At 42.7% G+C, this 15,172-nt stretch overlaps 1 protein-coding gene across 2 annotated transcripts in view; it reads left to right on the forward strand.

Moving 5' to 3' along the window:
• The window catches only part of LOC118368090 (tyrosine-protein kinase receptor TYRO3-like), a 39,296-nt gene that overhangs the window by 9,712 nt on the left and 14,412 nt on the right, over positions 1-15,172 (forward strand). The window contains exons 5-12 of one of the 2 annotated variants that reach the window (XM_035751853.2): positions 2,341-2,427; positions 2,634-2,749; positions 3,259-3,439; positions 6,802-6,944; positions 8,862-9,000; positions 11,745-11,871; positions 12,280-12,374; positions 12,613-12,708. In XM_035751853.2, coding sequence (XP_035607746.1) covers positions 2,341-2,427; positions 2,634-2,749; positions 3,259-3,439; positions 6,802-6,944; positions 8,862-9,000; positions 11,745-11,871; positions 12,280-12,374; positions 12,613-12,708 — 984 coding nt within the window. The remainder of the gene's footprint in view (positions 1-2,340; positions 2,428-2,633; positions 2,750-3,258; positions 3,440-6,801; positions 6,945-8,861; positions 9,001-11,744; positions 11,872-12,279; positions 12,375-12,612; positions 12,709-15,172) is intronic. The other variant, XM_035751854.2, reaches the window with a different exon arrangement.

Here is a 15,172-nt window from a genome sequence, read left to right on the forward strand (position 1 = left end):
CCCTGTCTGAGATACAGTTGAAGTTTACATTCACTTAGGTTGGAGTCATTAAAACTTGTTTTTCAACCAGTCCACATATTTCTTGTTAACAAACTATAGTTTTGGCAAGTCTGTTAGCACATCTACTTTGTGCATGACACAAGTACATTTTCCAACAATTGTTTACAGACAGATTATTTAACTTATAATTCACTGTATCACAATTCCAGTGGGTCAGAAGTTTACATACACTAAGTTGACTGTGCCTTTAAACAACCTGTGGATGTATTTCAAGGCATACCTTCAAACTAAGTGCCTCTTTGCCTGACTTCATGGGAAAATCAAAAGATACGTTCATCTGTACAAACAATAGTATGCAAGTATAAACACCATGGGACCACGCAGCCGTCATACCGCTCAGGAAGGAGATGCGTTCTGTCTCCTAGAGATGAACGCACTTTGGACAGCAAAGGACCTTGTGAAGATGCTGGAGGAAACGGGTACAAAAGTATCTATAGAAGTATCTATATCCACAGTAAAACGAGTCTTAAATCAACATAACCTGAAAAGCTGCTCAGCAAGGAAGAAACCACTCCTCCAAAACCGCCATAAAAAAGCCAGACTACGGTTTGCAACTGCACATGGGAACAAAGATCATACTTTTTGGAGAAATGTCCTCTGATCTGATGAAGCAAAAATAGAACTGTTTGACCATAATGACCATTGTTATGTTTGGAGGAAAAAGGGGGATGCTTGCAAGCCGAAGAACACCATCCCAACCGTGAAGCACGGGGGTGGCAGCATCATGTTGTGGGGTTGCTTTGCTGCAGGAGAGACTGGTGCAATTCACAAAATAGATGGCATCATGAGGGAAGGAAAATGATGTGGATATATTGAAGCCACATCTCAAAACATCAGTCAGGAAGTTAAAGCTTGGTCGCAAAAAGGGTCTTCCAAATGAACAATGACCTGAAGCATACTTCCAAAGTTGTGGCAAAATGGCTTTAGGACAACAAAATCAAGGTATTGGAGTGGATATCACAAAGCCTTAACCTCAATCCTATAGAACATTTGTGGGTAGAACTGAAAAAGCGTGTGCGAGCAAGGACTGAATAGCACTGAATGTTTGACTTTTTCGTTATATATATATATATACATATATATATATATATATATATATATGGGGAACCAATGACCTCACCTGCCATATAATGTTTCCCCTCATGTTAAAGGACAAATGTCTTGACCTGCGATTTGGAGATGTGTTGTAATTGGTTGAAAACACATAAAAGTGTACAAGTTTTGTTTGACACTAGCCAGTCCTCTGTCACATCCCATCCACAGAAGTCAATTGACTGGATTTTTCATTAGTTGTGTTTTATTCCGTTCTCGTGATATGCAAGCTTTTCATGTTAGTGTCTCTCCTCTTTCATTTCTCCTTTTATGTTGAGCTGGTTCTGTTTCAGTAATAAGGAGCCTCCTACACTCTGCCATGTAACTGGACCTGCCTGGCCCTTTCATCTCATTCATCTCAATCAACACTGCTGACCAGAACCTCTCATTATAAGGTTGTGTCCCAAATGGAATCCTATTCCCAATGTAGTGCACTACTTTTGACCAGGGCCCATAGAACTCTGGTCAAATGTAGTGCACTATATAGGGAAAAGGGTTCCATTTGGGTGCATACAAATAGTTTGCTGCTAAGTGCCAACTCTGAGTCAGGAATGCGGCAGCCATATAGTCAACTTAACAGGCGTTGATGTTTTCCTATCTGTGAGAGTAACCAGAAACGTTTCAGCCCAGCTGATGGTTCTCTGTTATGACTCTGACATGTTTTTGTTTGTGACTGTCAGTTAGTTGATGAATAACCAGGCAGTGTCCCACAGTGCCTGGTAGTAATCACTGTACAGTACACACACAAACACCCGCCTTTCTGTAAACATATTTGCCATGAAGGATTAGCCCAAGGACATTTATTTAATGGAGGGATACAACAAGCTTATCAAGACAGTCTAGTTTAGGAGTTATTCATTGTACTGACCTTGTTTCCTTGTGTAGTTTCAGTAGCTGGTTTGTTCAAATTGGTAGTGCCAAAATCTCTTTGATCCTTAAGAGCCAAGTGTACTACAAACACTCACAGCACTTCATATACAGTACTCCACTCTGGTATGCTACTGTCCAGTGTGTGAAAATTGCTCATTTACATTGGAGAAAGACTGTTGGTCAGGCATAATTGCACGGGACTGGTTTAACACTCTCTTTTGGCATAAACTGGCAGCTTACCTTTTAAAAGGGCTCTGGCATGCTGTTGAGTACATCACATCATGAGTACACCATGTCTCCCTCCTCTGTTCCCTGTAGGTGTTAATAACAGCATCAAGTTCTACTGTGAAGCCAAGAATGCCAGAGGTATCTCAGTATCTCGAACAGGCACTGTGCACATTAAAGGTGAGAAATTCATGAATAATCAATGCTGTCATGAGTGTGACTAAGTCATTTTTCAGATTAGAATACGCTGCTTGATAAAGACTAGTTAGTCAATGCACGTTACAGTATGCTGCTGTAATTTAGCTAGGCTTATCGGCCCCGAGTCCAGCTTCTGTTCAGAGTTGGATGTTTGTAAATCTAAAACCCTGTTCTTTAATTGACTGCAGTCCTCCCAGCAGCCCCTAAAAGTGTGCAGGTGGTCCACATAGTGGAGAACAATGTCACGCTGGCCTGGAGCCCAGGCTTCACTGGACACTCTGACCTGTCAGCCTGCACCATCCAGGTACAGTAACTAAGACTGAACCAACACCACTGAGATGTCCTGTGTCAGTACTAAGTTCATATAACCTAATTCTTACATTTAGATTTTCAATAAAGCAACCATAATATGCAGTTGATAAATTAGTTATTATTACGAAATGTGGTGGTTGTTGTCAGTGCTATTTTAAGATGGGAGTGACAACCATCAGAATTCCATTAAAACCGTGGATGAATGTTTGGCCTAGACTAAGATAATGAAAACCACATACCCATTTTTTAAACATTTAAGACAGCCTGAGTATTTAGACCTCAGTTTCAATATAGGAATGAAAGAATTTGGCAATGGAAACATGACGATTTTTAAAGAGATACTTCGAGATTTTGGCAACGAGGCCCTTTATCTACTTCCCCAGAGTCAGATGAACTCATGGATACCATGTTAATGTCTCTGTGTCCAGTATGAAGGAATTTAGAGGTAGTTTTTCCAGCTAATGCTAAACTACCACTAACTTCCTTCCATACCTTTTACAGATGTCTAAGAACTCTGGGAGGAAGGTGGAAGTTCGAGACCAGCGTGTGAAGGTTCCACCGTTCCAACAGATCCTCAATGGGCTGAGCTGCTACTCCAACTACAGCGTTAGAGTGTGCTGTGACAATGAGGTGGGGACATCCCCGTTCTCTGGCTGGTTGGACTTTCAGACACCAGAAGCAGGTGTGCATCCAGTCACTAGAATAGATTATGACATATTGGGGCTGAACAGGGCTGAGTTCCAAATGACACCCTATTCCTATGGGCCCTGGTCAAATGTAGTGCACTATAAAGGGAATAGGGTGCCATTTGGGACTTAGCCCTTTTGTTCATCAACTGTTGTTTTTGTTGTAATTTTCTACCAACTGCACTCACATCACCAGCTGGACATCAATAGCATGTGACGATCCATGCAACAGTATGGCGAGTAGCAACCTTATCACAATGAGAACATAGTGATTCTCTGTGTTTGTGGCCCTCTGTGTCTCACAGCCCCACAGATGACCTTTCAAAGTTGTTACTCTGTCAAAGTAACATGAAACATTTAGAGATGGTTAAGCAGACACAGATTAACCCTAATCTTGGACCAAAAATAATTTGAAGGAGATTCTCCATTAAGTTGTCTTTTTAGTCTAGGACTAGCATTAGCGTAATCTTTGTCTGGGAATCCACCCCTTCATTTTCATATAGGATACAGTCTAAGTTTCAGTTTTAAATGAGGGTTGTTAAGATAATAATAATAATATATGCCATTTAGCTGACGCTTTTATCCAAAGCGACTTACAGTCATGTGTGCATACATTCTACGTATGGGTGGTCCCGGGAATCGAACCCACTACCCTGGCGTTACAAGCGCCATGCTCTACCAACTGAGCCACAGAAGATAAGTGGGACAGTCGTTTGAGTTTAGAGGTGATCATGGGAGCTCGTCTAAGGGGAGCAGTGGAGTGGGGGTTTCTGGTGGCGACCTTGTTTGTATGTTTGTAAACTGCCAGTGCTGGACACAGGCCAGTGGATTCCAGTCCCACTTGTACAATGAACCATTGTGCATGCCCTCAATCCATATCAATGTGCTGCAGTGCTGAACTAAACCCTGTTGTCTCATTGTCGACACACGCTGGTCAAGGAGGCCACTGCAGGAATGATTGAGGTCTCATTTTAGGGTGACCTGAAGCCGGTCTCAATTTGCTTCGGGATTATCTACTTTCCCAGAGTCAGATGAACTTGTGGATACCATTTTTATGTCTGTGTGCAGTATGAAGGAAGTTAGAAGTAGTTTCGCAAGCTATTGCTAACTAGCAATGACTGGAAGTCTATGGATATCTACTAGCATGATAGCAGATACCCATAGACTTCCAGTAAATACCCATAGACGTCCAGTAAATACCCATAGACGTCCAGTAAATACCCATAGACGTCCAGTAAATACCCATAGACGTCCAGTAAATACCCATAGACGTCCAGTAAATACCCACAGACGTCCAGTAAATACCCACAGACGTCCAGTAAATACCCACAGACGTCCAGTAAATACCCACAGACGTCCAGTAAATACCCACAGACGTCCAGTAAATACCCATAGACGTCCAGTAAATACCCACAGACGTCCAGTAAATACCCACAGACGTCCAGTAAATACCCACAGACGTCCAGTAAATACCCACAGACGTCCAGTAAATACCCACAGACGTCCAGTAAATACCCACAGACGTCCAGTAAATACCCACAGACGTCCAGTAAATACCCATAGACGTCCAGTAAATACCCATAGACGTCCAGTAAATACCCATAGACGTCCAGTAAATACCCATAGACGTCCAGTAAATACCCATAGACTTCCAGTAAATACCCATAGACTTCCAGTAAATACCCATAGACTTCCAGTAAATACCCATAGACGTCCAGTAAATACCCATAGACGTCCAGTAAATACCCATAGACGTCCAGTAAATACCCATAGACGTCCAGTAAATACCCATAGACGTCCAGTAAATACCCATAGACTTAAAGTAAATACCCATCGACGTCCAGTAAATACCAATAGACTTCCAGTAAATACCCATAGACGTCCAGTAAATACCCATAGACGTCCAGTAAATACCCATAGACGTCCAGTAAATACCCATAGACGTCCAGTAAATACCCATAGACGTCCAGTAAATACCCATAGACGTCCAGTAAATACCCATAGACGTCCAGTAAATACCCATAGACGTCCAGTAAATACCCATAGACTTCCAGTAAATACCCATAGACTTCCAGTAAATACCCATAGACGTCCAGTAAATACCCATAGACTTCCAGTAAATACCCATAGACTTCCAGTAAATACCCATAGACTTCCAGTAAATACCCATAGACTTCCAGTAAATACCCATAGACGTCCAGTAAATACCCATAGACGTCCAGTAAATACCCATAGACGTCCAGTAAATACCCATAGACTTCCAGTAAATACCCATAGACTTCCAGTAAATACCCATAGACTTCCAGTAAATACCCATAGACTTCCAGTAAATACCCATAGACGTCCAGTAAATACCCATAGACGTCCAGTAAATACCCATAGACGTCCAGTAAATACCCATAGACGTCCAGTAAATACCCATAGACGTCCAGTAAATACCCATAGACGTCCAGTAAATACCCATAGACGTCCAGTAAATACCCATAGACGTCCAGTAAATACCCATAGACGTCCAGTAAATACCCATAGACGTCCAGTAAATACCCATAGACGTCCAGTAAATACCCATAGACGTCCAGTAAATACCCATAGACGTCCAGTAAATACCCATAGACTTCCAGTAAATACCCATAGACTTAAAGTAAATACCCATAGACGTCCAGTAAATACCCATAGACGTCCAGTAAATACCCATAGACGTCCAGTAAATACCCATAGACGTCCAGTAAATACCCATAGACTTCCAGTAAATACCCATAGACTTCCAGTAAATACCCATAGACTTCCCGTAAATACCCATAGACGTCCAGTAAATACCCATAGACTTAGTCATTGCGCTAAAGCTAGTTAGCATTGGCTCGCAAAACTACCTCGAACTTCCTCCATACTGGACACAGAGACATACATTTTTTATCCACAAGTTCATCTGACTGCTGCAGTAGATAAAGGGCCTCATTGCCAAAATCCCAAAGTATACCTTAATCTTGGCCCTTTCCCTTATATCCCATTCAGTGTTTAATAGTCACATGTGCAGGGTTGCAGGTGTGATTGGAGGGTACAATGAAAATCTTAGGCTCCGAGCTCCAACATGCAGGACTAAGTTAAATAAAATAATGAAAATGATTTAAAAAATAATAATAATCTGTAGCAGCAATTAATAAATAAATGTCCATATGTTTGTAGAAGTGGAAGCAATACTGCTTATACCTATCCAGACCCTTTAGATCTGTTAACGTTTTTAAGGATTAGGACCAAGGGTGTGATGACAGCATGGACATATACAATGGCAACCCCGTATTGTTCTTTGATGAAATGTAAAGTACTGTCATGAAACTGTCCCTGTCTTCTTTCTTCCTAGTGCCCTCTGCTGCCCCCCGGAACCTGACCTTTGAACTAACTGAACAGCATCTGTCCCTGAACTGGGCGAGCTTGGACGACAAGGAGCTGCAGGGGAAACTGATGGCCTACAAAGTCCAGTGGAACCTGGGAGGAGAGGGACAGGTTCAGACCCATACACCTATACACACTGAAGGAATCTCGTATATACCTCAGATGATAGCAAAAGCTGCAGGAAGAAAATAAACTGAAGAAAATAGTCTCTGGCTGTGCAGATCAATGCACATTTCAGTCATTTAATATGCCAAATTCTCAGTCACAGTAGACATTGGTCAGTGGAGCATACAATAACCACAGCCAGCCGACACCAGTCTTCAGCTGCTGTCAACAATCTACTTCTTATTAATTACAATCCCTATGTTTCTGTTATTATGGAATGTGGTACATTACAGTATGACTACGTTCACAATCCTATGGCCATACCAGAAGTTTCTATGGCCATACCAGAAGTTTCTATGGCCGTACCAGAAGTTTCTATGGCCATACTAGGGGTTTAGTTGTTTTTAATAGGGACATTGCTATAGAAAATGGGTCAAAAGTCTTTTTACTCTCCTTTCTATGACTCCCAATCTGTCAGGTGTTCAGATATCTAAACCCTTTGAGCTTGCTACATGTGTTCTGTTTTTTCTTTCTTGGCCACAATAATTGTATAATGACCATACAGTGCCTCCAGAAAGTATTCGCGCAGATGTGTTGTCACTGGCCTAGACACACAGTACCCCATAATGTCAAAGTGGAAATACGTTTTTTGAAAATGTTACACATTCATTAAAAATAAAGCTGAAATATCTTGGATCAATAAGTATCCAACCCTTTTATTATGGCAACACTAAATACATTCAGGAGTAAAAATGTGCTTAACAAGTCTCATAAGTTGCATGGACTCACTCCATGTCATGATATTTGAATGACTACCTCATCTCTGTACCCCACACATACAATTACCACAAATACCAGGGATAAGGGCACCTGTTGGTACATGGGTAAAAAAAAAAAAAAAGAAGGCGCTGAATATCGCTTTGAGCATGGTGAAGTTATTAACTACACTTTGGATGGTGTATCAATACACCAGTCACTACAAAGATACAAGCGTCCTTCCTAACTCAATTGCCAGATAGGAAAGAAACCACTCAGGGATTTCACCATGATGCCAAAACATTTATTACAGTTTATTAATGGCTGTGATAGAACTGAGGATGGATCAACAACATTATAGTTACTCCACAATACTAACCTAATTGACAGAGTGAAAAAACAAGGAAGTCTGTACACAATACAAATATTCCCCAAGAAAGCATCTTGTTTGCAACAAGGCATTAAAGTAATACTGCAAAAAATGTGGCAAAGCAATTCACTTTTTCTCTTGAATACAAAGTGTTATATTTGGGGCAAATACAACACATTACTGAGTACCACTCTCAATATTTTCAAGTGTCATGTTTTGGTGTATGATTGTAATCGTTAAGAACTGGGCAGTTTATTAGGATAAAAAAATGTAATGTAATGGAGCTAAGCACAGGTAAAATCCTAGAGGAAAACCTGGTTCAGTCTGCTTTCCACCAGACAATTCACCTTTCAGTAGGACAATAACCTAGAACACAAGGTCAAATCTACACTGGAGTTGCTTACCAAGAAGACTGGGAATGTTCCTGAGTTGCCGAGTTACAGTTTTGATTTAAATCTACTTTAAAATATATGGCAAGACCTGAAAATGGTTAAAGATCATGAGCATTTGCGTTGCTGAAATTGTAACACCAAATTAATGTTCAAAATGTATTCCAAGTCCTCTTGCATGGTCTTCAATGTAATCTTTTCTCATAATGGAGAGAATTCAAAAAATAAATAAATTAAAAGGTCACATTTCATATTTTGTTCCTGTGGTGTCAAAGCATCTGTGATAAAAGGCCAGCACTTACTTGGATCTAATTTGCAATGGAAGCTTTGTTTTTAAGTTTCTTAAACTCAAAGCAATATGTCTTAATAGAACACACATTAACGTACGTTTTGGCTGTTGTGTTCCAGGAGGCGTTGCTCTTTAAAGAGAACATGGCCCACCTGTCTGGTGGAGGTCGTTTCTTCAACGCCACCTTCCAGGTGTCGGCGTGTACAGTGGCCGGCTGTGGGCCCTGGAGCCAGCCTGTACTGGTCATGCCCGCCTCAGGTCAGTGAGCCCTTCTGTCACTCCACCGCAATCAGTCCCTCTGTCATGCTGGTTGTGTACACTTGACACTTACATGCGACTGCTACTATCAGAATACAAAGATCGTATTGAAAAGACAAACAAGTCGCATTGTGGTCAGATTGTGTTCAGATCTGACTGACCACTTCAGGTGGTCAGGGATGTATTGAGGAGAGATCCACCCGCAGTCTGGACTCAATCAGGCTTCAGAAAGTGCATACAGTGGGAAACGTCATCAGCACTTCACCAACACAAGTCTCCTGAAAACTTGTGTTTTGGAAGCGAAAGAAGCGAACGTGTTTCCTGGCTTCATAAATGCTAGCTAATTAGAAAAAAAAAATGTTTGGCTAGAGTTATGCTAACCTGTTTGCAATCCCTTTAGCTTTACTGGCTGGCGACAGAGGTTAGTTGGTTCGTTAGCTATAGTAGATGGCTACTGCCATCAAGTTGTGTTGTCAAATTTAGCCTTTTCCACTGTTTGCATACTGGTATTTCAATATAACCTAGGAAAAGGGAATCCAGACACAATGTGGACACATTTAAATGTAGACGTACGACGTGTTGGGGAATTCCATTATCGTAACTCTATGATCAGAATACAAAATCTGTATGAACTGTCAAGTCTAAAAACGGCCTCTGTCACTATCCACTATTAGTTCCTCTATCACTATCCACTATTAGTCCCTCTGTCACTATCCACTATTAGTCCCTCTGTCACTATCCACTATTAGTCCCTCTGTCACTATCCACTATTAGTCCCTCTGTCACTATCCACTATTAGTCCCTCTGTCACTATCCACTATTAGTCCCTCTGTCACTATCCACTATTAGTCCCTCTGTCACTATTAGTCCCTCTGTCACTATCCACGATTAGTCCCTCTGTCACTATTAGTCCCTCTGTCACCATTAGTCCCTCTGTCACTATCCACTATTAGTCCCTCTGTCACTATTAGTCCCTCTGTCACTATCCACTATTAGTCCCTCTGTCACTATTAGTCCCTCTGTCACTATCCAACATTAGTCCCTCTGTCACTATTAGTCCCTCTGTCACTATTAGTCCCTCTGTCACTATCAACATTAGTCCCTCTGTCACTATCCACTATTAGTCCCTCTGTCACTATCCACTATTAGTCCCTCTGTCACTATCCACTATTAGTCCCTATGTCACTATCCACTATTAGTCCCTCTGTCACTATCCACTATTAATCACTATCCACTATTAGTCCCTCTCACTATTAGTCCCTCTGTCACTATCCAACATTAGTCCCTCTGTCACTATTAGTCCCTCTGTCACTATTAGTCCCTCTGTCACTATCCAACATTAGTCCCTCTGTCACTATCCACTATTAGTCCCTCTGTCACTATCCACTATTAGTCCCTCTGTCACTATCCACTATTAGTCCCTATGTCACTATCCACTATTAGTCCCTCTGTCACTATCCACTATTAATCACTATCCACTATTAGTCCCTCTGTCACTATCCACTATTAGTCCCTCTGTCACTATCCACTATTAGTCCCTCTGTCACTATCCACCATTAGTCCCTCTGTCACTATCCAATTAGTCCCTCTGTCACTATTAGTCCCTCTGTCACTATTAGTCCCTCTGTCACTATCCAACATTAATCCCTCTGTTACTATCCACTATTAGTCCCTCTGTCACTATCCACTATTAGTCCCTCTGTCACTATCCACTATTAGTCCCTCTGTCACTATCCACTATTAGTCCCTCTGTCACTATCCACTATTAGTCCCTCTGTCACTATCCACTATTAGTCCCTCTGTCACTATCCACTATTAGTCCCTCTGTCCCTATCCACTATTAGTCCCTCTGTCACTATCCACTATTAGTCCCTCTGTCACTATCCACTATTAGTCCCTCTGTCACTATTGTGTCCTCTGTCACTATCCAACATTAGTCCCTCTGTCACTTATGTCCTCTGTCACTATCCACTATTAGTCCCTCTGTCACTATCCACTATTAGTCCCTCTGTCACTATCCACTATTAGTCCCTCTGTCACTATCCACTATTAGTCCCTCTGTCACTATCCACTATTAGTCCATCTGTCACTATCCACTATTAGTCCCTCTGTCACTATCCACTATTAGTCCCTCTGTCACTATTAGTCCCTCTGTCACTATCCACTATTAGTCCCTCTGTCACTATTAGTCCATCTGTCACTATCCACTATTAGTCCCTCTGTCACTATTAGTCCCTCTGTCACTATTAGTCCCTCTGTCACTATTAGTCCCTCTGTCACTATTAGTCCCTCTGTCACTATTAGTCCCTCTGTCACTATCCACTATTAGTCCCTCTGTCACTATTAGTCCATCTGTCACTATCCACTATTAGTCCCTCTGTCACTATCCACTATTAGTCCCTCTGTCACTATTAGTCCCTCTGTCACTATTAGTCCCTCTGTCACTATCCAACATTAGTCCCTCTGTCACTATCCACTATTAGTCCCTCTGTCCCTATCCACTATTAGTCCCTCTGTCACTATCCACTATTAGTCCCTCTGTCACTATCCACTATTAGTCCCTCTGTCACTATTGTGTCCTCTGTCACTATCCAACATTAGTCCCTCTGTCACTTATGTCCTCTGTCACTATCCACTAGTAGTCTAGTTGTTTTGAAACCTATGCTCCAAATTTGAAGGTGACACGGCTTTGTGTTGTATGTAAAGCTAGTTTGTTATACTGTGTGTGTTTATGTTCCACAAAGCAGTGGCAGCCCAGACTCAGAGAGGCCATATGTGGGTGGGTCTGTTGCTGGGCCTGCTGGTGGCCACCATGGTAGGGCTTCTCCTGACAGTCCTAGTGCACCGCAGAGGGAAGGAAACACAGTTTGGGTAGGCTATGATTGTCTCTCTCTCTCTACTAGAATACAGCCATTCGTACTGTACATATCTCTAGACATCATTTTTTGGGTGAGAAGGATTTATATGGTCTGAAAGCAGCGCACCACCCCTTCACATAGAGGCAGATTTTTCTGCAGTATATACCAGAATCGGAGGCATTGTTTGAATACTTTGACAGCATCCTTCTTCACTTCTTTCTTCTGAGCTGACATGATTGGATAAGGAAAAGCAAGGTTTCCACAAGATTCCCTTCAACAATGTTTTGGTCTGATCAGTGGAATATCTCTAGGAAGAGAGGAAGGATGCATTTTAGAAGTATTTGAACACAGGGGCAATGTATCTACAAGTTTACAACACCAACGTAAAGATGGGATAATAGGGCTCTGCTTGTCCTTGCAGGTCTGTGTTCAAGCCACCGGGGACTGAGAGCACGGTCTCCTTCACTGCAGCCAGGTCATTCAACAGGACCTGCTCTGAGCTCCCAGAATCCACCTGTAAGTAAAGTCAGTCATGTTTGGCTTGTAGCCTCCACAAATAAATGTTTCTCTATTGACACATATGGCACAAGCACTACAGTGCGTTGCATCCTAAATGGCACACTATTCCCTATATAGTGCACTACTTTTGACCAGAACCTTTTGGGCCCACTACATAGGCAAAAAGGTGCCTCTTGACCTGTATTGTAGTGGACCTGGGTTGTGAATAATGAATTGTATCTCTGTCTTCCACCAGTGGACAGCTTGGGTATCAACGACGATCTGAAGGCCAAGCTTCAAGACGTTCTGATCCCAGAAAGGCTACTGACCCTCGGACACATCTTGGGAAAAGGTTGGTGGGACATCCTATGTTTATTTCACTTAGCTGTGCTCAACAGATAAAGTACATTTAGATAGAAAACCTTTACAATGTATTGTTTGATGCTGCAATGTGCAAAATCAAATCAGTTTATTGGTCGCGTACAGAGATTTACAGATGTTATTGCAGGCGCAGCGAAATGCTTGTTTTCTAGCTCCAACAGTGCAGTAATATCTAGCAGTAATATAATACCCTCACCCCCACAGTGACCATGCCTGCGTACTTACATACATATCCCAACCAGAAGCAATAGATGACAGGCAACATCTGCACTGAGCTAAAGGCTAGAGCTGTCGCTTTCAATGAGCGGGACACTAATCCGGACACTTATAAGAAATCCAGCTATGCCCTTTGACGAACCAATACAAACAGACAAAGTGTCAATACAGGATCAAGATTGAATCCTACTACACTAACTCTGACGTTCGTCATATGTAGCAGGGCTTGCAAACTATCACAGATTACAAAGGGAAACCCAGCTGTGAGCTGTCTAGTGAAGCGAGCCTACCAGTCCAGCTAAATGCGTTCTATGTGCGCTTCGAGGCTAGGAACACTGAACTATGCATGAGAGCATCAGCTATTCCAGACGACTGTGATCACCCTCTCCTTAGCTGATGGATGACCTTTAAACAGGTTAACGTTCACAAGGCCACCCGGATTACCAGGACGAGTACTCAGAGCATACGCAGACCAACTGGCAAGTGTCTAAACCAACATTTTCAACCTCTCCCTGTCCGAGTCTGTAATACCAACATGTTTTAAGCAGACCACCATAGTCCCTGTGCCCAAGAACACCAAGGTAACCTGCCTAAATGACTACTAACCCGTAGCACTCACAACTGTAGCCATGAAATGCTTTGAAAGGCTGGTCATGGCTCACATCAACACCATTATCCCAGACACCCTGGACCCACTCCAATTCGCATACCACCCCAACATATCCAAGATGGCGTAGCAGTCGGACGTCTTGTCGTATCGTGTCCCTTGTATATATCGTTTTTTTACATATTTTTCTTCGCATATCTTTTAAAACATTTTGCTAAACCTCAACTTCGAAATACTCTCCTGCAACCCGCCTCACCCAATGTAGCGCGGATCTGCTTTTCTTTCTAAAGTACTTATCTTTACTTTGGGTCCGGAACCCCTCAACTGAAGCTAGCCAGCTAACCATTGCTAGCGGTCATCAGCCAACTGGTCATCAGCTAACCTTTAGCTCGGAAAGCTCTCGCCAGTTTGAACAACGCGACTCTAACCAGAGCATAATGGACCTATTATTATTATTTTTTAATCCCCGGATTCCCACCGCAAACAGAACATTTTCAGCTGGATCTTCACAACTAGCTAACTAGCTAACTGCAACCCCAGATTATTACTCCTGGCGAGCGTTTCCATCCACTTAGCTTGAAGCTAGCCCGGCCAGAGCTCCTGTGCTACCACCGAAGCATACTCCTGGGCTACAATATCCGGACCCACGACCAGTCTATCGATGTCACCGCATGAAGAGGCATAAACAGACTCACCCCATCGCGACGTCCCCCAAAGACTAACTTTCCAGCCCTTGCTATCTGCTTGCTTGCTAATTCGGCCTGCTAACTGCGAGCTTGTTTAGCCCCGGTCCGCTAACTGCTACCTTGCTCAGCCCCGGCCTACTAACTGTTAGCTTGTTAGCACAGGCCTGCTAACTTTCTGAATCGCCTGAATCGCCACGTCCCCAGCCAGCCCAACCACTCACTGGACCCATATTTACTTTCAATCTCTTTTCGATTTTTAATTAGATTATACCTTCCGGTAACCTGCCTCACCCAATGTGATACGGAATCGCTATTATTTTTAAAACACATTCAAGAACCTCCAGAAGCTAACCAGTTAACTAGCGACAAGCTATTTAGTCATTGTTAGCGGCTTTACCTTCTGCACAGCCAGCCAGTTTTTTTTTTATCTGGATAATACTCGCCAGTCCCATCCACCGCTGCCCCCTGGACACTGATCACTTGGCTACATAGCTGATGCATGCTGGACTGTCCATTAATCACGGTACTCCATTCTGCTTGTTTATGTTTTATCTGTCGGCCCCAGCCGCACTCAGGCTCTGTGTGTAGTTCATCCGACCCTCCCTGCCTAGTCAACGCCATTTTACCTGCTGTTGTTGTGCGAGCTGATTAGCTGTTGTTGTCTCACCTACTGTTTAGCTAGCTCTCCCAATTCAACACCTGTGATTACTGTATGCCTCGCTGTATGTCTCTCTCAAATGTCAATATGCCTTGTATACTGTTGTTCAGGTTAGTTATCATTGTTTTAGTTTACAATGGAGCCCCTAGTTCCACTCTTCATACCCCTGATACCTCCTTTGTCCCACCTCCCACATATGCGGTGACCTCACCCATTACAACCAGCATGTCCAGAGATACAACCTCTCTCATCATCACCCAGTGCCTGG

Source organism: Oncorhynchus keta, chromosome 35 (assembly GCF_023373465.1).
Source record: "Oncorhynchus keta strain PuntledgeMale-10-30-2019 chromosome 35, Oket_V2, whole genome shotgun sequence".
NCBI lineage: Eukaryota > Metazoa > Chordata > Actinopteri > Salmoniformes > Salmonidae > Oncorhynchus > Oncorhynchus keta.